Raw genomic sequence first — 26,923 nt, forward strand, 5'->3', positions numbered from 1 at the left:
GGGGCTGTACATGTTTCCTCTTCTGATCTGATCTTACAACACCTCCAGGACACTTTGGCCACATCCATCTTTCAGCTGAGGAGGGTGGAGAGATTAAGCTAACTAACCAAGGTCACATAGTGAGTGGCAGAGCCATGCTGGAATCAGTTCTGTCTGACTCCAGGACCTGGGCCCTAGATTAGAGCTTCTTAAATGAGTGGAAACCTTTTAGACTGTGACTACAGTTAGAAATACCCTTTACAGTGACAGCCCATATACACACATGCACACACACACACCACAGATTTTCACTGAGCAATACTCTTATGACATTCTCTGCATGCTGATACTTTCCCTCCCATTTCATTTTTCAAAATGCTGATTGTGTTGTACTAGATTGATTTTACAACCCACAGTTTGCCTCACTTTTAGCATTCAAACATGGTGACATCTTAGCTGTCTCCTCCAAACTTATGAACAGCCCAGAACTGGATTTAGTTGAATCTGTAATTCCAGTAGAAAGTTTGGCCTTTCCCCAGGGAAGACAAATCTGGGTTGGGGTCATTGTTCTTTGTGATACTGGATTTACTTTCTTTTGCCATGGTATGAAAACTATTAATATGGAGAATACATTTGAGAAAAGATATTCCATGAAGACAAATTCAGACACATAACTTTTTGCGTTCATTCATAACTAGTGTCTTGCCACTATTTGAAATCAATGGTTAGAAAAATCATGTGACAAGGTAGATCTATTACAGGAAAACTGGCGATTTGACTTATGTTTTAGAGAAGAAAGATGTAATTTCCGTATCACTCATAAAAAAGAGGCGTTATCAATTTTTTATTAAAAGATCATGTACCTCAGACTAAACCCCACTGAATGCTGGTTCAGGTCTTCTTTCCTTGAAAATGTTTCTTTTTTAAAAAGTGGCTTCACGGCCAGGCGCGGTGGCTCAAGCCTGTAATCCCAGCACTTTGGGAGGCCGAGACGGGCGGATCATGAGGTCAGGAGATCGAGACCATCCTGGCTGACACGGTGAAACCCCGTCTCTACTAAAAAATACAAAAAACTAGCCGGGCGAGGTGGCGGGCGCCTGTAGTCCCAGATACTCGGGAGGCTGAGGCAGGAGAATGGCGTGAACCCGGGATGTGGAGCTTGCAGTGAGCCGAGATCTGGCCACTGCACTCCAGCCTGGGCGGCAGAGCGAGACTCCGTCTCAAAAAAAAAAAAAAAAAAAAAAAAATGGCTTCACAAAGAATAGATTTGTTTCCTTGTATCCCAAGCAAGTCCGTGGAGACATCTTTCATTAGATGTCAGGGATCAGTGTTACAATGGGTGGGGATAGGATTTTATAAAGAAGGTGGGCAGATGAAATGAAAACTTGCTGTGTTAGAGGTGGGATATACTTGTGTGGCTGAACCACTCCTTTCTCCTCCTTCTCCCTTTACTCATTTTCTAATTTCTGCATACCCACTGGGATCACAGCTACTTTTATGACCTCCAATGGGAGAAGGTATTTCAATTTAAGTCAATGAGAAGGTACTTTATAGAAAGAACCACCTTCTTCTCCCTCAGCCCCAAACAAATGAAATTAGATTTTTAAAGTGGGTCCCTGGGAGAAAACGTTGCTAGGGAATCTTTCTGAGTATGACTCCACCATTTTGAAGCCTTCTATTGATGGTGCCTTGTGTTATCTGCTTTCTGTTTCTTTGAAAACATTTTCTGTGTGTTCTCAATGGCTGCTGATTTCCGAACAAGCCTCTCCTACCCTGTTGGCCTCTGTTTTGTCTCTTCTGAAGAAAATATCCTGCAAAATGGAGAAACACATCAACCTTGACTCTGATCCAAGTTATTAAAACAAGGAAGAAGTTATTCTCTGGGGACTCGGGTAGGGGGAGTGGGAAATCGAACACAATAGAAATGTGAAAGGAGTGCTCAGCAAAATGAATGTCCCTTTGCTGGTCCAAGAAGTTCACAGGCTGTTGGGAACATGCAGTATTCAACCTGTGGATGCTTGAGAGGAAAAACAAAAAAGACTCAACAATGAGTGATGTATAGTGAAAACAAAGCTGTGCGTTTTGGTAGGGCCAAGGCTGTCGAATCTGGAGAAAATCCCCGCTAGACATGGTCTCATCCCTGAGAACCTGTGCCAAAAGAGATAGCTGTCTTCTCTGGCTGGGAGCTCCAATACACAGCCCAGCACCTTCCCTCGCAGGCTCATGAACATAAGGTACCCGTCCAAGAGATTTACTTCTTGGAAATAGATAGCTTGCTTTTAAGTGGCTCCTGGAGCCTGAGATGCAAAGTGAAGGTGGGGAGCCTCAGTTCTGTGAATATCAGCATTTCCGAGCCTACTCCTTCATCTCCACCCCCAGCAACAAGTTATTAATTTTCCCCCGTTTAAACAGTTTCATTTAATACTGTTTAAAGAGGTTTTTTTTTTTCTTTATTATTGCCTTGCATTGCACTTGGCCTGGGGTCTGTTAACCCTGCCAACCAGAACAAAGACTGGGACTCCTGGGTTTGATAAAGATGGAGACTTGTGACTTAGCTCTGTGTCCCTCTCACTTAGTGTGGACTGATTCGGAAGCTTCTTTCCTTTGCTTCTCACTTTTCTGCTTCTTCTTTCCCCTCCCTGGCTGCTGGCCTTTTCTATCCTTTTATTTTTGGACATGCATTTGATGAATGTATTGAATTTTTTCATTATGTAAGTAATGTGTACAAATTATAGAATAGTTAGAAAATACAACTACACAGGGAAGGAAATTAAAACTCCCTCCAAAAGCCCAGATGAAACTGCGGTGATAAAGATGTTGCACACAATTTTAGACCCTTTCCTGTTCATGCATGTACATTTGTGTCATCTTCTTTCTTATAAAAATGATTGGCTTCAGGTGAGATTGAATTCAGCAAATGCATATTTATAGGCCGTCGCGAAGTTGTCACGATAGCTTTGACTTCTTGAAAATATTCTCAGCCTCTTAAAACATATTCAAAAAAATGTTTTGGGCTCTGCAGACTTATCTCCATACCATGATTCTAACTATTTTATTTTAAAGCAAGGAATTATTTTCATCTGGTGGAGGTGAGGAAAAATGCTAGGTTTGTTTAGATCTGGAGAAGAAAGGAGCTGAATGGGAAAGACAGGAAAGAAAGGTTGGGATGGAAAAGGGGGCCAAGTTGGAAATGAGGAACACAGTGATCGTAGCACAGGGAGGTGAAGTGAGGTTAATGAGGATTGAAAAAAGTGTGTGTGTGTGTGTGTGTGTGTGTGTGTGTGTGTATTGGAAAGGGAGAGGTTACATCAGATAAGTTGAAGATACCTTAATGATCCAAAGCAGTATTTGGACTTCTCCTATCTCTGACCTCTTTGAGACCCTGTACTCACCATTTATCCTTCTGCCTGTCATCTGCCCAAGAAAAGATCATAACCTCTAGGTAGAAGAACATTGATCTAGAAGCTACACTAATAAAAAGTTATTCAGATAAGTGTTTCTCCGAAACGAGGAGCTACTGCATATTTTAGTAGGAGTTTTTCTATTAAAAGCGAACAAGTTTATTTATTCTAGCTTTATTTCTAACTCTTCATTTTTAAAACAACAGATGTAGTTCTGTGTGCCTAGATGGCGACTTTATCTAAAATGAAAACAGCTATTTTCTCCTGATTATAAAAGTCACACAGGCTTATCATTTTTAAAAAAATTCAGACTGGACCAAAACATTATAAAGAGGAAAAGAAAATTCATCTGTCATCTCACCACCCAGAGATAACTGTTTAAAAAAACATTTTCATTTTGAGGTGTATTTATATCTTCAGAGAAAAAATTCTGGAAACATTTATCAAACTATTAATTGCAGTTACCTCTAAATAGATTAGAGGGAAGAGACAAAAGCATGAAACAGATGGGTTGAAGAGATAAGGAGAGAAGGTACAGACCATGCTTTCATGGAGTTCTGCTGCAAAGGGAGCAAAAAAAATGGGTTCTAGCTCGCTGGGGAAAGAAGGTTGGGAGAATGAGTGGTTTTGTTTTAAATTGTTCTATTTTTATGTAGTTATTTATCTTTAGATAGAAGTGTCTGTATGTTTGTTTGCTGATGAGAATGATCAAGAGGAGGAAAAAATGGGGCAGGCATGGTGGCTCACACCTGTAATCCCAGCACCTTGGGAGGCTGAGGCAGGTGGATCACTTGAGGTCAGGAGTTTGAGACCAGCCTGGCCAACATGGCGAAACCATGTCTCTACAGAAATACAAAAAATTAGCTGAGCATGGTTGCACACACCGGTAATCCAGCTGCTTGGGAGGCTGAGGTAAGAGAATTGCTTGAACCCAGGAGGCAGAGGTTGCAGTGAGCCGAGATCGCGCCACTGCACTCCAGTGTGGGCAACAGAGCAAGACTCTGTCTCAAAAAAAAAAACAAAAAGAAAAAAACAAAAGGAAAAAAATGGTCATTGGGAGGGGATGGAATCACTGGAACAGTGTCCTTGAAGGAGGTGGGAGAGAAGGGGCTCCATAGATAAGTTGGTGGGGCTGGCTTTAGCTGGAAGCTGGGATAGTTCATCTAGTAACAATATTAATTTTTAAGAGTTCTTTCTGCCAGGCTCGGTGGCTCATGCTTGTAATCCCAGCACTTTGGAAAGCTGAGGCAGGAATTCAAGACCAGCCTGGTCAATATAGCAAGATCTCATCTCTACAGAAAACAAAACAATTAAAAAATTAGCTGGGCACAGTGGCATGCCTGTAGTCCCAGCTGCTTGGGAGGCTGAGGTGGGAGGATTGGTTGGGCCCGGGAGTTTGAGGCTGCAATGAGCTATGATGATGCCACTGCACTCCAGCCTGGGCAACAGAGACCATCTCTCTAAAAATAATAATAACAAAGAAAAAGAGTTCTTTTTTTATAAGAGTTATTTTGCTTGTCATATGTAATGAAAATATTTTCTCTGGTTTGTATTTTAATTCTGTTGATGGGTTTTTTTCTGTCAGATATTTTTATTTTATGGTAAAAATAGTAAGTTTTTGTCTTACAGTTTCAAGTTTTTGACTTTTAGATCATGCTTAGATTTTTCCCATCCCAAGTGTTTTAAAATATTTAATTATTTCTGGTATTTTTAAAATTTTATTCTTTAAAATAAAGAGATGGAGCATGTCACAAGCAAATAATAAAATAATATTTATGTTGATCTAGTGGCATCTGTGCAAGGTTGCCACCAGCTCTGAATGTGAATAATCCATATCTTTTTATTGCCCAAATAAGATCTGATAAGTGCATATGAAAGTGACTTTTGAAATTACTGTGGCTACAGGGAAATTGGATATTCACTGAGTAAAGTGTTAAACCTAAGCATTGTGGCATAACCACTGAGAATTCCTAGGGAATGCTCCTGGATCTTTTGGCCCTAACTCCCTTAGGGCTGATTAATTCAAGTCCAGCAGTCTATGGTTCATATGACTACACGGTGAGTACAGTATTTATGCAGAGGTTTATTGTTTTGTTGTGTTTTGTTTTATTTGGTAGTAGTCCTCTCCTAAGTCTAGCTTATATTATAACAGCCCCCTCCTCCCTTTTCTTCTCAGGCTATTGGTTTATTGGAAATAGCAGGTCAGTTGTCTGGTAGAATATCCCACAATCTGGATTTGGCAGATTGCTTTATCTTACAGTCTTTTAAACTTGGGCCTCTCTCCCCTGTATTTCTTTTTTTTTTTTTCTGTTCTTTCTCTTTCTTCTTCTCTCTCTCTCTCTCTCTTTATTTCCCTCCCTCCCTGCCTTCCTTTTCTTTTTTCTTTCTTTCTTTCTTTCTTTTTTTTTTTTTTGAGACATAGTCTCCTTCTGTTGCCCAGGCTGGAGTGAAATGGTGCGATCTTGGCTCGCTGCAACCTCCATTTCCTGGGTTCAAGCAATTGTCCTGCCTCAGCCTACCAAGTAGCTGGAACTACAGGCGCATGCCACCACACCTGGCTAATTTTTTGTATTTTTTAGTAGAGATGGGGTTTCGCCGTGTTAGCCAGGATGGTCTTGATCTCTTGACCTCGAGTGATCTGCCTGTCTCAGCCTCCCAAAGTGCTGGGATTACAGGCGTGAGCCACGACGCCCAGGCTTTTTTTCTGAGATGGAGTCTCACTCTTTCTCGCTAGGCTGGCGTGATCTCGGCTCACTGCAACCTCCGACTCCCTGGTTCAAGCGATTCTCCTGCCTCAGCCTCCCGAGTAGCTGGGATTACGGGCACATGCCACCATGCCCAGCTAATTTTTGTATTTTTAATAGAGATTGGTTTTCACCATGTTAGCCAGGCTGGTCTCAAGCTCCTGACCTCAAGTGATCCGCCTGCCTCAGCCTCCCAAAGTGCTGGGATTACAGGCATGAGCCACCGCGCCTGGCCTCCCCTGTATTTGCTAGAGGCTTGATTCAATTTGGGTTCTTTTTTTCTTTTCTTTTTTCCTTTTTCTTTCTTTCTTTTTTAGGTAAATGTAATTGATGAGTGGCACTGTGTTCAGCCTCATCTCTTGTGTTTAAACTTTAAGGAAGCATAGTTTCTTAGCACAAATCCTTAAACAAGGGAGTGATGGCTCTCAAGGCTTGCAGTGGGGTTCACTGTCAACATCGGAAAGTTTCAGGCATTTCAGCATCTCATGTATGAGCCCTGAGTATCAAGGGTGGGGAGAGAAGAGGGGTTGATGGGTAAATTCCATGTTTTAGAGACACAAGAGTTTGAATGTCCCCAGGTGCTTCCCTTCAATCTGATTAACTCTGCAGAGGGGAGAAGACAGAGGTGAAGATGGGGGGATGCCTGCCTGGCCAATAACTAGAGGTGGGAGAGAGAAATGACAGGCCGAAGTTCCCCCTTTTTGAATATTCATATGAATGCTAATTGCCTTCCAAAAGCTCTTTGTCTTTCTCTCTTTTACCTCTTCTGTTGATAAGGGATTTCAGGGCGGCTCTGGTTTTCCTCATCTGTAAAACTTCAATTCCTTTTTATTAATTTTCACGTGCCTGTGGAATATCAAAGTTAATCATTTCTAAAGAAGCCATTCTTGCAATGTTAAGTGTTTGTTTTTTGTTTTTTGTTTTCCTGGGCCAAATCTCAATGTACACGTTTTTAGTGTATTAAGGGCTCACAATTTGTGTTATATGAGGGACATTTTTCTCTTTTTGCAGACTTCCTAAGGAAAGTGTTTATGCGTTTTTTGTTTGTTTGCTTGTTTGTTTTTGTTTTTGAGACGGAGTCTCGCTCTGTCGCCCAGGCTGGAGTGCAGTGGTGAGATCTTGGCTCACTGCAAACTCTTCCTCCCAGATTAAAGCGATTCTCTCAACTCAGCCTCCCTAGTAGCTGGGATTGCAGGCGCCCACCACCCCACCCGGCTAATTTTTGTATTTTTAGTAGAGATGGGGTTTCACCACGTTGGCCAGGCTGGTCTCGAACTCCTGACCTCAGGTGATCCGCCCACCTTGGCCTCCCAAAGTACTGGGATTACAGGCATGAGCCACCACACCCAGCCGTATTTATGCATTTTAAAGCTGTCTAGGAAAAGCAAACTTTCTCAGCCTACATTTTATGCATCTTAAAACTGTTTAGGAAAATGTATAGTCCAGGCCACTGCCAGAAGTGAAGCGACAAAGTGCATGTTCTGCTGATAACTGCTTGTGCTTATTTTCCCAGTTCAATAGAAATATATATATATTTTTTTGGTGGGGGGTAAAGATCGTGCTGTATTGCACATAAGCAGCTATTTCCATCAGTTAGCCTTGTGCTTTCTTTATACCAGAGGTCCCCAACCCTGGGGTCACAGACCGGTAGTGGTCTGTGGCCTGTTAGGAATTGGGCCGCGCAGCAGGAGATGAGCAGCAGACGAGGTAGCAAAGTGTCATCTGTATTTATAGCCGCACCATCCCTCTAATTACTGCCTGAGCTCCACCTTCTGTCAGATCAGTGGTGACATTAGACTCTCATGGCAGCGTGAACCCTATTGTGAACTGCGCATGTGAGGGATCTAGGTTGCGCGCTCCTTATAAGAATCTAACTAATGCCTGATGATCTGAGGTAGAACAGTTTCATCCCAAAACCACCCCTCCCCACCCCGGGTCTGTGGAAAAATGGTCTTCCAGAAAACTGATGCCTGGTGCCAAAAACATTGGGGACCAATGTTTATACAAAACGACATGTTGTGCCTCCAAGTAGAAGCTGAAGAAGGCTAAAGAGGGAATGTTTCAAACCTGTCCTTCCCCACTCCCCCACCTCTCCTCTACCCCAGTCCTTTCCCTCTACCCGAGTTCACCTTTAAAAGCTTCAGCACGTCTAATTTCATTCGTTCCTCTGGAGAAAAGAGCTGGGAGTCATTCAAGTGTCATGATGATAAAAGTGAACCTGTAGGGTGGGGTTAATACCACCAGGATTGTCCAACTCATTTGAAAGGAAGAAAAGCACTGACCTGGACTCAAACTCTAGGTCTGCCACTTGCCATCTGTCTGACTGTGGGCAAATAATGCAATGTCTCCTTAAACCTCAGTATTCTTTGCTATAAAATGGGGATAATACTATATAAGCAACAGTTTTAACACTTATTGAGTGCATACCAGGTACTGTGATTTACTTACCTGACCTATTGCATCAGTCTAATGGGGGAAGTGCTGTTATTTTCATTTACATGAAGCTGAGGACAGGGAGGAAGTTATGTCATTTGTGTAAGGTGATACAACTTAATGAATGAATCCTAGGGTTCTGCTAAGGATTGAAAAATATATATATTTATGTATGAGTATATATTCTCTATATATTTATATATTCAATATATATTTTATTATACATTTATTAATATATATAACATGTATATAAAATATGTGTGTGTGTGTATATATATATATTTTTTTTTACAGACAGAGTCTTACTCTGTCTGGAGTACAGTGGTGCCATCATGGCTCACTGCAGCCTTGAACTCGTGGGCACAAGTGATCTTCCCACTTCAGCCTTCCAACTAGCTGGGACTATAGGTGCACACCAACACACTCAGCATTTTTTAATTTGTATTTTTATTTTAATTTTTTTTGTAGAGACAGGGTCTTACCATGATGTTGCCCAGGCTGGTCTGAACTCCTGGGGCTCACGTGATCCTCCTGCCTCGGCCTCCCAAAAGTGATGGGATTATAGGCGTGAGCCACCCACATGCCCTAAAAACTTAAATGTTATTGATCTCAATCACCAGGCTCATGAGATACATGCAATAAGTTGCAGATTGGTGGCCCTTGGGCCAGATGTGTGTTTTATTTGACCTGACAGTGATTCTTTAAAACTTCAATTATTTACAAGAACTTATAACTCAGGTGCTCTCAAAACAGTCCAGATTTCCTGCTTTTCTTTGAGAATGGAAACCTATAGCAATGCTGGGTTCACATTGTTTACAGTTATTGGCTGGGAGAGCTGAGTCGTGGCCACCTCTGTTGGTCAGAGGGTGGTGTGGCTAGGGTGGCCGTCCCTGTGAGTTCAATGTCATCTCATTCTTTAGGGCTGCCTTCATTTTACTTGTCTTACTTGGCCCCTGTAGGAACATTTGAGTTCGTGGCTCTGTTTTAAATTAAAAAGAGTCAAATCTATATTCTGACCAATTTAGCAAACACATAAAATAACTGCCTCCTCATCCAATAACTTGGAAATTCATGGAGAATAAGAGAGGTGACCGAAGAGTTGAGACAGATAAATGTCTTGGTTTTCGAGTAGGAAAAAAACCCAGTGGATTCTGGAAACCACAGAGTTAGCATGAATTCTTGGATAAGTTATTAAGCCAGATCTTTGAGAACAAGCTGGGGAGAAAACAGGGATCATTACCAATGTTGGTTAGTGGTATACAAGACACGTGCCCAAGTCCATTTCTTTTTGGGTAGAATTACCAGTCCAATAGTGGAAGTTTACTAATACAGTGGCTCTTCATTGCAAAAAATATTTGATATTTTTGGTGTCCTTGTGGACAAGAAAGGGGATGATGGGCTAAATACTTAAATGGATGATTTGTGCTTGGTTGAACAATAAAACCAAAGGAACAGTTGTCTGAAGTATCTTTGTTAAGTTGGAGAGTGGCTTCTAGCAGAGTGGCCTCTGTGGCAGGACAGGAGAAGCAGTCATATTACCCTGAACCTCCTCTCGCATGTCTTTACCTGCCTGCCTCAGACTCACGGTTCTTTTCCCCACTTGGAACCATAGCCTCATGAAACCTTGCTTTAAACTCCTGTGATCTTCCTGAATATCTTGGCCAAGGACTCATCAAATCCCTTCTCCCTGTCATTCAGCAGGGTCAGTTATCTTATGTCTCAAAAGGAAGTCTACTAGGAAACAAAACAGAAGAATACAAAAACTGTTTGAAATCTTTTTTTTTTTTTTTTTTTTTGAGATAGAGTCTTGCTTTGTTGCCCAGGCTAGAGTCTTGCTTTGTTGCCCAGGCTAGAGTCTTGCTTTGTTGCCCAGGCTGGAGTGCAATGGCACGATCTTGGCTCACTGTAACTCTGCCTCCCAGGTTCAAGCGATTCTCCTGCCTCAGCCTCCCAAGTAGATGGGATTACAGGCACGTGCCACCGTGCCCAACTAATTTTTGTATTTTTGTAGAGATGGGTTTCACCATGGCGGCCGGCCTGGTGTTGATTTCCTGACCTCGTGATACGCTTGCCTCGGCCTCCCAAAGTGCTGGGATTACAGGCGTGAGCCACCACGTCCGGCCTCAGTCACTGAATTTAGAGGATGCAGAGAGGAGCAGGGAGTCTTTGTATTCAAGGCCAACTTTACAATGGGGCAGAGGATATACACACAGATGGCTGTAAAATAGTAATATTTGCGGCTGGGCGGGGTGGCTCACACCTGTAATCCCAGCACTTTGGGAGGCCGAGGCGGGCGGATCTTGAGGTCAGGATATTGACACCATCCTGGCTAAAATGATGAAACCCCGTGTCTACTAAAAATACAAAAAAAATTAGCTGATTGTGGTGGCGGGCACCTGCAGTCCCAGCTACTCAGGAGACTGAGGCAGGAGAATGGCGTGAACCCAGGAGGCGGAGGTTGCAGTGAGCTGACATCGCGCCACTGCACTCCAGCCTGGGTGACAGAGTGAGACTCCGTCTCAAAAAATAAAATAAAATAATTTTAAAAAGTAATATTCTTTCAGTGGTTCTCCAGGAGTCAGAGACGAGAAGGCAGATTTCAGCTTGTTTTTAAAGCTCTCCTAAAATGGAATGGGCTCTCTTGAAAACTAGTCACCAGTCATGTTGATCAACTGTTGGGCATGAGCTAGAAGAGATTTCTACTTTGAAGGGGGGTTGGCGTAGATGGTCTTTCTAGGTCCTTTCTATCTCTATTAGTCTGTGGTTCCCAGACCACCGAGGTGCTTTTTATAAACTTATTTAGAGAGAATTGTTACCACGTCAAATGCCAGTACATTATACTTGGTGCTCTGGGCACACCACATTGGGAAGTGTTGAATTGCAGGTTTCCACAGTGTGGAATTGCATTGGTGTGTTTGTCTTTTGGAGACCCAAGTCCCCATAGGCAGGGGCCTGGCTGTTTTTTTTTTTTTTCTTCCTGGACCTGGTAGGAGAATCTACTGGCATATTTGGCAGGCACAGTCTTGTTGCATGTTGCTTCTTTGGTTTGTAGTTTGCGTCTGGCTCTGCGGATTGCTGTTCCCTTTGAGTGTCACAGCGCTTGATTTCATGAGACAGTTGTCTTCAGGAAAGTCTGTTCCCGTGTCCCCACCCTCCAGGAATCCAGCTAACATCCAGAGCTTAGCTGTCAAGACAGATTTCTAATTTTTACCGTTCAATGGCAGAACTTCAATGTTGTGTCCCTAGAACTCCTTCAGCCCTAGAAAATGTGGAAAGTAGGCCAGGTGCAGTGGCTCACTCCTGTGATCCCAGCATCTTGGGAGGCCAAGGTGGGAGAATCACTTGAGCCCAGGAGTTTGAGACCATCCTATGGAGGACATAGCAAGACCCTGTTTCTACAAAGATAAAAATAAAAATCAGCTGGGCATGGTGTGGGACACCTATAGTCCCAGCTCTTTGGGAGATGGAAGCAGGAGGAACACTTGAGCCTAGAAATTCAAGGCTGCAGTAAGCTATGATCACACCACTGCATTCCAGCCTGGGCAATAGAGCAAGCTCCAAAAAAGAAAAAGAAAGAAAATGTGTAAGTCACATTGTGGCTCCATGCAGATGACTGAAGCAAGCAAAGGCAGCTTCTCTTCACAACCTTTGAGGCAAAATGTTCTGGCAGCACCATGGCACCATTCTGGTCCTGCCCTCTTTCTGCTGCCACATGGCCATTGTCGTCACCTCTCACTTTCCCACTGTCTATACCAAGTAATTGTAAGGAAGGCAGACACAGCCTTTTTCTCCTGGTAAACACATTCTAAGGGTCAGAAGGACATATGTTCTTTCGGTTTGGCATTTTTGCCCAATTTTTGCATGGTTGACCCTGGGGTTACTTCTTTGAGACATTGCCCCTGTCCCAGATAAGTCAAAAATTACTTGAAGAATGTGGAGACAAGGTATGGTAGTTTAGAGCGGCAGGCAGTTCTTTCTAAAATGCTTAGAGCCAGAAGTAAATGTGAAACCCCACAGCTTCTGTGGCCCTAGGGGGTGTGGACTTTTCAGTTGTCCTGGCAGACATTCTTCCTTTCCAGGCACTCTCTCTGCTGGCTGAGTATTATTGGGTCAGCTCCAGGCTTCCCCACACTACAGCAGATGGAGTGGGCTGATCCGCCCACCAGCTTACCTGCCTCCCTGCCCAGCACCCCTGGAACCAACTGTTAAGAGTAATGGAGGCAGAGAATGGAATTCTTAGTGCTGGCAGCCAGTTTAATCCCACCTGAAGGCTTTTAAAAATGCTGATGCGGCTGGGCCTGGTGGCTCACACCTGTAATCCCCGCACTTTGGGAGGCCGAAATGGCTGGATCCCTTAAGGCCAGGAGTTTGAGACCCGTCTGGCCAACATGGTGAAACCCCATCTCTACTAAAAATACAAAAATGAGCCGGGCGTGGTGACGTGCGCCTGTAATCCCAGCTACTCCAGAGGCTGAGGCACCAGAATCATTCGAACCCGGGAGGCGGAGGTTGCAGTGAGCCAAGATCACACCACTGCACTCCAGTCTGGGTGATAGAGTGAGACTCCATCTCAAGTAAATACATAAATATACTGATGCATCCCTCTTGGACTACCCCCCCACCAATAATTTTTTAAAAGCAGATTTATGGATTTCACAGACCGTGTGATTCGCCCATTTAGAGTGTACAATGCAGTGGTTTTTAGTATATTCACAGTTGTATGACCATTACCACAATTTTAGGACATTTTCAGCAGTCATTTTCTATGTCTTCCCAACTCCCCCAGTTCAAGGCACCCAACCACTAATCTAGTTTCTGTCCCTATAGATTTGCTTATTCTGGACATTTTATAGAAATGCAGTCATACTACATGTGGTCTTTTGTGAGTGGCTTCTTTTTACTTAGCATGATGTTTTAAAGGTTCATCCATATTGTAGCATGTATTGGTACTTTGTTCTTTTTCACTGCTGAATAATACTCCATCATATGCAGATACTCTCTTTGGTTTATCCATTCATCAGTTGATGGACATTTGGGTTGATTCTACTTTTTGGCTCTTAGGAATAATGTTGCTAATGCACCATGTATACAAGTTTTTGTGTGGACATCTGTTTTCATTTCTCTTGGGAATATCCCTAAGAGTGGGATTTCTGGGTCATACGTTAACTTTATGTCTAACCTTTTGAGGAAGTGCCAGATATTTTGCAAAGCAGCTGCATCATTTCACAGAACTATTTCATAAGAGCTCTGCTCGGTGCTTCTAGATGTGATTCTAATGTGCTGCTGGTGTGGGTGAAAAACCTCAGTCCGCCTCATCTCATCTGGAAGTAAAGTAAGTGTAGAGCAGATAGTGGCATTGTATCTGAAGGAGAGAATAATTTTAGAGCAGAACATCCATCCCTTCCAAGTTGTCCTTTTCGGCATTGCACATTTTTCAGCTCTTCCTATGTAGTCGAAGGTGACCTGAGCACCAGTTAGGGGACTAGTCAGTCGAATGCTGGAGGAAGATTCTCCAGTGCCCACCTACAGCACAGGCAGGCTACCAAGAGTTAAGTTGATCTGGAAAAGTGACCTGTCGTTTAAGCAGAATGGGTCCACAGATGTGTAATCCCCACTTCTGAGGACACGACATTTCTTCTTGCGTCATCACTTTTTTGGTGTTATCTGGTAAAAACTGAGTCATGAGGTGCCGACAAAAATTCAGTGCACTTAACGTGAAGCTTGAGGCATTCTGCTCATTCCTGAGATACTTGCAGCTGTCAGCCCTGCCGTCTAGATGGTAAACAACTTGCCGAGGATGAAACCCTGCCACTGCGGCTTTCCTCGGCTTGTCTGAGCGAGACCTAGACCCTAGACCGGAACGGTGCACGCCTGCGAGAATCGGAGGATGAGGGAGGGGCTGCGAGGTGGCGGCCCCAGGATCCGGCGGCCTCGCCATCCGCAGAACCCTGCATCTAAAGTGGCCCCGTGGAGGGAGGCAAAAACCAACTATTTTTGTTCTGTGAACTGTAAAAACAATCATTCCCTCCTGACTGCAGATAAGCATTTCCAAATGGCGACTGTGAGCCACCCTGAGCCTTTTTTCCCTTCTTTGTGTTTGCAGCCACGGCACAGGGTACGAGAGCGATAACCACACCACGCCCATCCTCTGCGGCGCCCAGTACAGAATACACACGCATGGTGTCTTCAGAGGCATTCAGGTGAGCACGCAGAGGCCCTAGCGGGAAGGGGGCTGCACTGCCTCTTCCTGCTTACCGGCCCTTTAGTTCCTTACTGATGGACTCTTTGGCCCTGGCAAGCCTCTTCTTCGTTGCAGGCTCCTTTAACATCAGGGACCCCTGCTCGTCCCCTGGGTCTGATAACGCAGCTGTGTCCTCTCCCAGAGAGGCTGCCCCGCTGCCTGACACAGCCCAAGATGCGTCCTACAGAATCCTCTCCTTTCTGCCTTTACTGCTCCATTTGACTTCTCCAGGGCAGGCTGTGTGGCTTTTGCTTTTGAGCTAATTGGGTTTGAATTAACCGCCTGGACCTTTGACTTCTAAGATTTGGTTTACATCATAAAGTGCCCACAGGTAGACACATCGTGGCAAGTGTTGATGATAATCATACTAACTGTACCGCCTATGGCTGGACATTTTCTATATACTAGGCGTTGTGCTAAGTTTTATACGTAGACTTGAAAAAAATGGACTTTACCCTATTAGTACCATTTTGTACTGATGTGGTACATTTGTTGTAATTGATGAGCCAATACTGATAAGTTATTGTTAGCTCATAGTTTACCTTAGGGTTCACTTTTTGTATTGTACAGTTCTATGGGTTTTGAAAAATGCATAGTGCCATGTACCTATTATTCTAGTATCATACAGAATAGTTTCACTACCCTTAAAGTTCCCTACACTCCACCTATTCTTCCCTCCCTCTTCTTCTCCCAACAATCACTGGTGTTTCTTCAGAATGTCATATATTTGGGATCATACTAGATGTAGCTTTTTCAGGCTGACTTCTTTCTCTTAGCAATATGCATGTAAGGTTTCTCCATGTCTATATGTGGCCTTTCCCCCTTCATTTCATCTGCAGTACACCAGGTACTGTTATTCTCTCTATTCTATGGGTGGGGAAACTGAAGCCCAGAGGTGATGAATAACTTGACCAGAATCACCTAGCTAGTAAATGGTGAAGCCGAGACTAATAACACAGGTCTTGCCTGACTTCAGATCCCCTGTTTATACCTACCTCCTGATACTGCTTCTTGGGGAGGCAGAGGATGGTGAACAGTTTTGGAGGAGGCAGAGGTCTCCAACGAGCATGAGGAAAGTAAAGTATAAAGGTAAAAGTTTCAGAGAATTCAATAGACATTTTGGTCTGCCACCTCCATAGACCTTCAGCCTACCTTCCCTGCGGAGTCTCTATTTTGGGTGGTCAGAAGCACACGCAGTTACTAAGGGTTTCATTTATGGCTTATAAACATCAATCCATGGCTGCAACATGAGTAACAGCAGTGATACTTTCACCAGAATGGTCAGTACTCTAGAAGTAAGTTGTATCCGGGCCAGACCCCACAGGATATGTGGGGCAAGTAGCTCTGAGATGTTCTGATTAATGTTTCCAGAAGTGTCACAAAGAGAGAACAGTGTGCTCCCTACTCCCAAGCCTTTCAATGGAGAGGAATAAAGGCAAGAGTTACAGAAATATGGAAATCTGACGACGGTTTGGGGAGACATCAAGCCTGTCCCCTGACGAATACCATCAGAATCCTTCACCAGGGCCCTTACTGAGATTAACAACTGTTCCCATGTGCACTGCTTCTAGGATGAATTAAGGGAAATGGAAAATGCTTCCTTTGCTTTCTTTCCCATCAAGCCCAGTTTGTCAAGCTCCCTTGTCATGGCCTCTAAAAAACTCCAGACTGGACAGGTGTTGAGTATTCCCATCCAACAACTAGCTCACCATTTAATTTTATGCCACCATTATCCCTGAGACACTTCGGCCTATTAACATCAATGTTGCGTTGTATGTCACTATAGCATTTTTCTTCCAAAAAAAGAAAGTGACCTTTCAGTGCAGGGCAATGTGAAATAGGGACTAGAACACAAGCATGGGGTAGAGTGGAAAATGCACGGGGCAAGAAGTTGGTTATACTCAGAAGTGGTTCCAGGTCTTAGCACAAAACATGAATGCGCTTTAGGCCAGGCATGGTAGCTCATGCCTGTAATCCCAGCACTCTAGGAGGCCAAAGTGGAAGGATCCCTTGAGCTCGAGAGTTCGAGACCAGCCTGAGTAACATAGGGACATCCTATCTCTACCAAAAAAAAATTAGCTGGGCATGATGACTCTCACGTGTTGTCCTAGCTGTTCAGGTGGCTCAAGTGGGAGGATTACTTGAGCTGGTGAGGTCGAGGCTGCAGTGAGCCCCGATCGTGCCTGGGCAACTCCTGCACTCCAGCCTGGGCAACAGAATAAGATCCTGTCTTAAGAACAAACAAAACCAAAACATGGATGCACTCTAGTGTCAGCATCTCACCCTCTATGGGGTTAATTTGCACATCTGTAAAGGAATGAGGAGAATTTAGTGCCCACTCAGGCACTTGCTGAGCTCCCATTTATGACTCCCTGACCCCAAGAAGAGGAAGGGGAGCTTGCCTCTCTGTTTTCCTCCAGTTCTTATTCTTGGAAGACTGACAACACACACACTGCACTTCCACAAGATAAAGAGGAGCAACAGATGCCCTGCAAAGGATGTGTGCAGTGCACAGAAGGCAGACGGATTCCAGTGCTTGCTGGTGTCACTATTAAAGGTTGTGCTGGCTTCACCATGGCCTTGTGGTGGGTTTTGCTTCCTTTCACAGATGGGACCACCACATCCAGGGGCTCCTTCTTCCTTGTTATTTATCTATACTTGGATGATCTGGTCAGTTTGGGGCTCATTCATTATCCCACTTTTTTCAAATAAGGATGCCCCCACCCATTGCAGATTGGCTCTAGGTCATGTGGTCATGTCTCCAAGCAGGAGGGAGTAGTTAGGTTTTGGGACTTTGGACTTCGAAACATCACTACCTCAAGAGGAGAAACTGAGAGATAGAACGGATTGGGAGCTCTTTGAGGCACCAGCATTTCTTTTGCAGAGGCTCTGGGACAGCCATTTCATGTAGGTTGCATCTCAAGAGCCACTTCTGGTTGCTCAGTAGTGATGACCTTAGAGCACTGCATTGTAGAATGTCCTGATCTAGCATCCATTAGTGATGTCTGCCATGGCAATCTGGAGTGTGAATGGGAGTGGTTTTAGGTCTGCACCTGCCACCCCTTCTTTGAATATATTCCAGAGCTCACTCTCCCTCAAGACCTACCAGAATGTTCACATATGGCTTAAAGCCTCCTTGCCTCTTACTGTCTGCCTACAGGATGTGCGGCGTGTGCCTGGAGTAGCCCCGACTCTTGTGCGGTCGGCATCTGAGACCAGTGAGAAACGCCCCTTCATGTGTGCTTACCCAGGCTGCAATAAGAGATATTTTAAGCTGTCCCACTTACAGATGCACAGCAGGAAGCACACTGGTAAGTGTGCCCAATGTCCAGCCTTGGACAAACATGGTTCAAGAGCTCCTTTTCCAGGCTGTCACGCTGCTAAGGACCCAGGTCATTTCCAGGATGGAAAGTAAGCACTGCTTTGAAAGGTCTGATCCAGATGATGTAAAGAGGCTGTGAGGCCATTTTGCATTCTGATTATCCATCCTTTATTACAGAAGTCAGTAAACTGTCTTCCAGAAGGGCAGAGCAGAGCGGTAGAGAGAAAGTGCCACAGAATTAAAGAGACCTGCGTGGGAATCGTGTTGGTGTTAGAATACTATTAGCATTTCTAAAGAGAGAGGAGCTAGCCTGGGAATATAGTCATCAGGTGGTTTTAGAAGGTCGATGGGCAAGATCGTTGTGAAATTTTGGAAGAGATGGTCCAAAGAAAAACTTACCTGCTTAGGTCAGTAATAATCAACCAGACAGGAAGGGGAAAATTGATTGTTTTTTTGTGATCACTTTAAAAAAAAAAAAAAAAAAGGTCAGGTGCGGGGGTTCACACCTGTAATCCCAGCACTTTGGGAGGCTGAGGTGGGTGGATTACCCAAGGTCAGGAGTTGGAGACCAGCCTGGCGAACAAAGTGAAACCCTGTCTTTACTAAAAATACAAAAACGAGCCGGGTGTGGTGGCACGCACCTGTGATCCCAGCTACTCGGGAGGCTGAGGCAGGAGAATTGCTTGAACCTAGGAGGCAGAGGTTGCAGTGAGCCAAGATCTCATCACTGTACTCCAGCCTAGGCAACAGAGCAAGAATCTGCCAAAAAAAAAAAAAAATAAAATAAAGAAAGGAGAGAGAGAGAGATGATGATTTTTGAAGATACTCCAATGAAACTGGATTTTCCCCCAGGTCAAGGAGGCTGCTTGTGGGAAACAGAGAACTGGCATTGTCTGGTGTTGGCCACCTTGAATGTGGACAGCCATGTCACAGAATGTTTGCTCTGGGCCTTGTGGGCACTAGGTGGGAGTGTGGGAGTGTGGTGAAACCCAGGTTTTCTTACAGAGGAGCTACTGCTACCTTTTCCACAATCAAAGAACAGCATAATTATAAGATGACTGTTACAACTGTAATATTACTGCTGATTTTGCTCTTGGGAAGCTGGAGAAAAAAGTGAGCTGCATTCAGATTTCCTTAGACCACTGGATTTTGCTAATTCACTGTATCCAGAGGATACAATTCTGGTATCAACCTGAGTTTGCACTTAGTGGGCCACAGACTTTGAGGCTAAAGAGGAGGGGACCAGTGGCATGTTATATTTTTATACATTTCCCCAAATGGGATCATTTGAAAAGTGACTGTCAAGGTTATAAGGAAAACGAAAAAGTAAAATCCTGCCTGAAAAATGCAAGGGAATAAATGAAGGCAATATGGTTGTAGATACTTTTAATGGGAGAGAAGCACTTAGAATGCAGTGAGGATTAGACAACTGTGTGAAGGGAAGGCAGTAAACAGGAGAGCCAGAACCCCAGACCCACTGGAGCCTTTAAGAAACTCTTCCTTGCAGAAGACGAGGGCAGGTTGGTATTTAACAATCCTACAGCCCCCCTTGAAAGAGAGCAATATCTTCTTATTTATTTATAACAACAGTATGGACTATTATATTAAGTACTTTTTGGGTGTCAGGCTCTCTACATGTATATTTCATTTAATCCTCACTCGCAAAACATTTATTAAGAGGGTAGGATATAACAGAAAGAGGACTCAGGCTCCTGCTTTTTAACTGCAGGTTATAATCCCCCTTCTCAAAGAGTTGGTGGTTTGTTTGGGAGCGAGGATATAAACAAATGAAAAGTGACTAAGAGTACATGATCATGTACTATATCAGAGACAGGAGGCACCGAGGAGTTTGGAGGGTATCAGATGACTAGGGTCATCTGAGAAAGTTTCTTGGAGGAAGAAGGGCTTGGGTTAACCAGTGAAGGCTGGTAGGTTGGGCAGAGAAAGTGATAGGTGAGCAGAAGCTCAAAGGCAGGGGAAGGAAATCAGACTCAATAGGGGTATTGTGTTCTCCAGCGTGCAGAGGTGAAGCATAAGGCACCAAGCTGGATACAAATACAAAGAAAGGGGCCAGGTGCAGTGGCTCACACCTGTAATCCCAGTATGTTGGGAGGCATAGGCGGGAAGATTGCTTAAGGGGGTCAAGACCAGCCTGGTCAATATAGTGAGACCCCGTCTCTACAAAAAATATTTTTAAAAATTTAGCCAAGTGTGCTGGTGTATGCCTGTAGTCCCAGCTACTCAGGAGGCTGAGGCGGGAGGATGGCTTGTGCCCAGGATTTCGAGGCTGCAGTGAGCTAGGCTCACACCATTGCACTTCAGTCTTGGCAACAGGGAGAGACTCTGTCTCTGAGAAAAGAAATAAAAAGGCTCCAGTCCTCAGGATTTTCCAGCCCATGGAAGAATTGTAGAATTGTAGACCCAGACATAGCTCACCACATTAGACACCCTGGAATAAATGTTGTAATGAGGGAAGGAAGGGAAATTGACCCATGCAGTTTCCAAGTAGGCATTGCAGAAGAAGGAGACATACAGGAGACTTTTCGATGTGGAGACAGGGAACATTTAGTGTGAGCAGAGTGCAAGGAGGACTTCAGGATGTGAGCTCTGGCATAGTGGGGAATAGAGATTCGTGAGGGAAATAGCAGAGGCTTTGAGGTTGGAAAGGTAACAGGACCTGACTGATTCCAGAATGGCTTGTTTCCATCCCAGATGCCTGTGACTCAGGATTCTCCTAGGAAGGTGGGAAGGCTTGGGGTTGCTCACTTCTCTTGGGGCTCAGGTCCCAGTATCTGGCTGAACTTTCTCTAGTGAGGACAGGGGTGAGGCTTCTCCATTCTGAGTCAGGAGGTTGGGTAATCCCACTACTGGCTTCTCTTGGATAAACCACACCAAAAACTTTCTCAATGCTTTTGGTGTATCTCGAGGATCTCACAACCATGGAGGCATATTTGCTTGACTCAAGAACAAGGAGTCATAGCACAGAACACCAGATCTTCGGGCCGTAAAACATAAAACTCTTATTTCATGAGGTTGACCTCAAGGCACATGCATCCCAGAATTCTGCCTCAGATTCTGCCTGGGAGTTAAATATTTTGTTTTTTATTTGCTAATATTTTTTGAGCACTCTTTATGTGCTAGGCCCTGGGCTGAGCCCTTTATGCAAAGGTCATAAATCCTTTGAAGTTGCTGTATTATTGGACCCATTTTGCAATAAAGAAACCACACCTCACCCAGGGTTTTTTTTTTTTTTTTTTTTTTTTTTTAATGGCAGAGCTAGATGTGAGCTTCGGGGTGGAATCCTCTGGCCCCTGAGCTCCCATTCATTTCTAACTTGCAGGTTGGGGATCATCCTAACCTAAAAAGCTCCAACAAAGTGCTTTAGGCATTTTGGGATCTGTTCAGTCCTAGCAGGAGAGGTTGCCTTGAATGAGATCCCCTTTTCCAGTGTCATTTTCAAATAGAATATGTGTCTTCCCCAAGGTGAGAAACCATACCAGTGTGACTTCAAGGACTGTGAGCGAAGGTTTTCTCGTTCAGACCAGCTCAAAAGACACCAAAGGAGACATACAGGTTTGTAGGTTCACTTCTCATTGTTGCCAGCCATGTTCCCTTGGGCTAGGATTGATTTCATGATTCTCTTTGTTGTTGAATATGAATGAGAGAGTCAGCCATGTGTTTAGTTTTTCCAGTATTTTTCCCCCATAATCTCTGGAGATGTTCCTCCTCTTAAAGAAAAAGAAAGAAAAGGAAACACCCCACATTTCCCCTGCAAACCACAGAACAGCGAGATCCCACTAGCATTGGGCTGATGATACACTGAGCATCGGCAAAGAATGAGGGTGACGGAGAGTGGAATCCGATTTGTAGCGTGTGATTCACTTTTCCTGTCTCTGACACAGCTGAGATCTTCCAGCTGGTGAGAAGCTGGACCTTTGTGGTTAAGGAATGATTGTTCCCAAGCTAGAAGCAGGTCCTTGAAGATTACTGTGCAGAATCAGGGATTCTTGTTGGGCCTGGGGGACTGGAGAAATCTGAGGGTGAGGCAGATGCAGACATTGCAGGCGTGGCTGGAAATGCTGGGCTCCTCCAGCTGTCAGAAGTCAGCCTTGTGGGCCTCACTGTGCCCCACATTGTTAGGGCCGAGGCTAGACCTTCTCTGTCCATTTAGGTGTGAAACCATTCCAGTGTAAAACTTGTCAGCGAAAGTTCTCCCGGTCCGACCACCTGAAGACCCACACCAGGACTCATACAGGTAAAACAAGTGCGTAAACTTTTCTTCACATTTATTTTTCATTATTTTTTTAAACTATTGTGGAATGAAATTGTGATGAGAGGGATTGGAAAAGACTAGTGTAAAAGTTCTAAGGTTTAGCCTCAGCTGAGAGAAGGAATAGTGCATGGCTATCTTTAAATAATAAATAATAACATTTTTTAAAGAAGGGGAGGGTGGAAATACAGAGAAGGAGAAAGATGGGAAAAAAATGGCTGGAGTGTGCAGAATGAAAATGAAGAGATAAGCCAGGTCCCTACTGTTTCCAGTTTGTCATGTCACACATTTTGTCACTCTGTTTGATATGATAATCAACTTTACAGAAAAGCAGCAGAAATTCTAGCAAGCCAAACATTTATTCTTCTGAGAGCATATGTTTCATGGCACTGTTTTCAGAGAACTGAGTCCTTGCTTTGCTGAAAGTTAATGCCCCCGGAGCAGTCTTGGTTTCTGTGGGACCAGTATCAGTGAGTGGGTATTATTTCTTTTGTACTAGTACAGAGAGGAGAATAGGGCATTTATTTACTGGCTGCTGAAGGTTTTTGCTTTCTGCAAGGCTGGTGTGATTCATAATAAAAATAGCACCACCTTTGTTGCATATTTTCTACCTTTGGAAAGAGGGTTAATGCTTAGCTTGTCTAAGTCTATCTTCACAACATGCTTGTAAGTAGAGTAAGATAGGACCGGGTGTGGTGGCTCATGCCTGTAATCCCAGCTCTTTGGGAGGTTGAGGTGGGTGGATCACTTGAGCCCAGGAGTTCAGGACCAGCCTGGGCAACATGGCAAAACCCTGTCTCTACAAAAAATACAAAAACTAGCTGGGCATGGTGGTGTGCACCTGTAGTCCCAGCTATTTGGGGGAGGCTGAGGTAGGAGGATCACTAGAGCTTGCTTGGGAGGCTGAGGCTGCAGTGAGCGGTGATCCCACCACTGTACTTCATCCCAAGCGACAGAATAAGACCCTGTCTCAAAACAAAACAAAAAAAGTAAGGTCGGCATGTTTTATTCCCATCTTACAGATGAGGGGACTGAGGCAATAGTAATTCAATGGCTTATCTAAAGTCACAAAGTTAGTAAGTAGCAAATCCAGTTCTGTCTGCTTCCAGCCCACCTTGTCCCACTTGCTTCTTTATTGGAGAAGGAACAGGCATTTACGCTGCAGTCCAGGGAGCATGGGGAGTCAAGCAGAGAGTCAAAGTCAGCAAAGCTGAACACCACTGAGAGACTGAGAGGAATGAAGATGATGAGAGAGAGGGTTGGGATTTGTCCATTAGGAGCCAGCCCTTGACGGCACTGCTGGAGGTGGGGTTGGAGAGTGGGAGCCAGGCCAGGAAGAGCAGAGGAACAGCGTGTGAAGGAAAACATGACATCACAAACCCCTGGGCAGCCCCAGATTCTCTGCCCAAACTGGCTGCATTTAAAAACAGAGCCAAGGTACCTGTGGTCCATGGTTGGTGGGATGGGATCTTGCTTCCCTTCCTCAGGTGCCTTCGATGCTTCTTTGACTTAGTCCTGAGCTCATAATTTGGTGGCAAAGTGTTATAGTCCCTTGTACACTGCTGTCACACTCCCCAAGTAAGTGTGACATGACCTGTTTCACCAGCAGACTGTTTAATACCGCATTTGATTGGCCTCCAGTCTGACCCTGGGACACCAGCCCTCCTGGGACATTTCTCAGTGCTTGTCCAAATCAGTACTCAGAGAAGGCCAAGTGGGACCAGCAGTATCTGAGAAGATCCGTCAAGTGGTACAGGGTTTGGCTTCTGCACATTCTTCCTTAGGATGGAGCCGCAGCTGCTTTTCCATCATGGCTAGGCCTGGGAGGTGTGATACAGGAAAGAGTGTGGGCTCTGGAATTCAACAGACCTGGAGATTTGAGTTCTGCCTGCATCTGCCTTCAATAGATGTCCTACCTCATCTGTAGAGTGGGGATAATAACGCTTCCCCTACGGGCTGTTGTAAGGAATACATGAGGGTGTGTGTGTGTGTGTGTGTGTGTGTGTGTGCACGCGCGCGCGCGTGTGTGCAGCCCAGCACAAGGCTTGGCATATGTTAAGCATCAAATAAATGATAGTTATTCTCCCTAATGAGAATGAGGCTTGGAAAGAATGTCTGAGGGCTCTTTGGGTGGAGAAGCCTCAATCTTTTGGCAAGCTTATTAAAAATCTAAGAACCACGCCCCAACTAGAATCTTCCATATAACAAGATTATGCTCTCAGTAACACTTTAAGAGAAAAACAAAAACACATAACATGCAAACTGGTATCAGTGATTTATTTTTAAAGTATCCAGCCCATCCAGGGTATCTACACAGATAGAAGTGTTAAAAGCTTCAGTCACAGCTCAGATCCCTGGACAGTGATCACTCAGTAATACCCAGGGTGATGACCTGGAGGCTTCTGCAGCCCAGTTCTGCTCAGTTCCCAACTTACTCAGCAAGGGGGAGAAATTTACACAGTCCGCAAAACATTCTGTCAGCAGAGACTGAAACAAACGTTCTTCCCCTTAATTATGAATTGCTCAGACATTTCCCCCAACTTGACTCATTCTTTATCTCCCACTTTCCAAGTTTTCTGGCCTAAGAATATAACTTTACAATATTTCGATCCTTAAAGCCCCCAGAGGTGCTGCTGTTTCAAGGCTGCCTGGGAAATGAGCTCAGTTGGTTAGCTCAGGGATGGAACGATGGGGAATTCAGAGTGGGTGCCTTGTAATGACTTGACTCAGGCCTTGATAGTTGAACTTGCGCCCGTCTCTTCATTGCAAGTGTCTCTGACTGGCAATTGTGTCAACAGGTGAAAAGCCCTTCAGCTGTCGGTGGCCAAGTTGTCAGAAAAAGTTTGCCCGGTCAGATGAATTAGTCCGCCATCACAACATGCATCAGAGAAACATGACCAAACTCCAGCTGGCACTTTGAGGGGGTCTCCCTCGGGGACCCTTCAGTGTCCCAGGCAGCACGGTGTGTGAACTGCTTTCAAGTCTGACTCTCCACTCCTCCTCACTCACTTCCCTAAGAAGGAAACTTCAGTTGATCTTCTTCATCCAACTTCCAAGACAAGATATCGGTGCCTCTGGAAACCACCAGGTGTGCCTGGAAGAGTTGGTCTCTGCTCTGCCTACTTTTAGTTGACTCACAGGCCCTGGAGAAGCGGCTAACAGTGTCCGGTTAGTTAAAAGCCCATTGCCATTTGGTCTGGATTTTCTACTGTAAGAAGAGTCATGGCTGATCATGTCCCCCCTGACCCTTCCCTTCTTTTTTTATGCTCGTTTTCGCTGGGGATGGAATTATTGTGCCATTTTCCATCGTGGAATATTTATAGGCCAGGGCATGTGTATGTGTCTGCTAATGTAAACTTTGTCATGGTTTCCATTTACTAACAGCATCAGCAAGAAATAAATCAGAGAGCAAGGCATCGGGGGTGAGTCTTGTCTAACATTCCCGAGGTCAGCCAGACCGCTAACCTGGAAAGCAGGATGTAGTTCTGCCAGGCAACTTGTAAAGCTCATGCATTTCAAGCAGCTGAAGGAAGAATCAGAACTAACCAGTACCTCTGTATAGAAATCTAAAAGAATTTTACCATTCAGTTATTTCAATGTGAACATTGGCACACTGCTCTTAAGAAACTATGAAGATCTGAGATTTTTTGTGTATGTTTTTGACTCTTTTGAGTAGTAATCATATGTGTCTTCATAGATGTACATATCTCCTCGCACAAATGAAGGGGAATTCATTTGGAATTCATTTTCATCATTGGGGGTGTCCTTGGTGTAAACAAACCATGCTGGTTATGTGGCTTCAAGTTGTAAAAATGAAAGTGACTTTAAAAGAAAATAGGGGCTGGTCCAGAATCTCCACTGATCAGACTGTTTTTAAGTAACTTAAGTAACTTTGGGTCTACAAGTATATGTGAAAAAAATGAGACTTCCTGGGTGAGGAAATGCATTGTTTAAAAGTGCTTGTGTGTGCGTGTGCGTGCGTGTGTGTGTTGTGTTGTGTTTTGTTTTTTAAGGGAGGGAATTTATTTACTGTTGCTTGAAATTACTGTGTAAATATATGTCTGATAATGATTTGCTCTTTGACAACTAAAATTAGGACTGTATAAGTACTAGATGCATCACTGGGTGTTGATCTTACAAGATATTGATGATAACACTTAAAATTGTAACCTGCATTTTTCACTTCGCTCTCAATTAAAGTCTATTCAAAAGGAAAGTGGCAAGATTCCATCAGCTGTATTGTGTTCAAATCTCAAGGCCACTGAGCCTCTTTTAAACAGGTAAGAGAAGACGCCACCGACGTCGAATGCTACTAGTGAGCCTATCCAGGTCGTGACCACAATTTATTTATCTCTGTCAAACTTCAGGAGGGACTTACATGTCCTAGAAGCCTCAGAGAATGCCTTCACCTTGCATTACAGAGTGATCGTGCTCGTGCTGTGGTTGAATGGGGTCTGTGGATGATGTGGGGATTATGTTTTAAGGTTTATTTTAGGCAGATTATCATTGTATCACTTCTTACTCCAGATCAGC

General features: G+C 44.2%; 1 protein-coding gene across 1 annotated transcript in view; it reads left to right on the plus strand.

The window, feature by feature from the left end:
• The window catches only part of WT1 (WT1 transcription factor), a 48,220-nt gene extending 21,614 nt beyond the window's left edge, over window positions 1–26,606 (plus strand). The window contains 5 exon segments of the mRNA NM_001435935.1: window positions 14,661–14,757; window positions 17,959–18,109; window positions 21,604–21,693; window positions 22,292–22,384; window positions 25,189–26,606. Coding sequence (NP_001422864.1) covers window positions 14,661–14,757; window positions 17,959–18,109; window positions 21,604–21,693; window positions 22,292–22,384; window positions 25,189–25,310 — 553 coding nt within the window. The 3' untranslated portion in view covers window positions 25,311–26,606.
• Window positions 26,607–26,923: the final 317 nt, after the last annotated feature.

The sequence above is a fragment of the Macaca mulatta genome, chromosome 14 (assembly GCF_049350105.2).
Source record: "Macaca mulatta isolate MMU2019108-1 chromosome 14, T2T-MMU8v2.0, whole genome shotgun sequence".
In the NCBI taxonomy this organism is placed as follows: Eukaryota; Metazoa; Chordata; class Mammalia; order Primates; family Cercopithecidae; genus Macaca; species Macaca mulatta.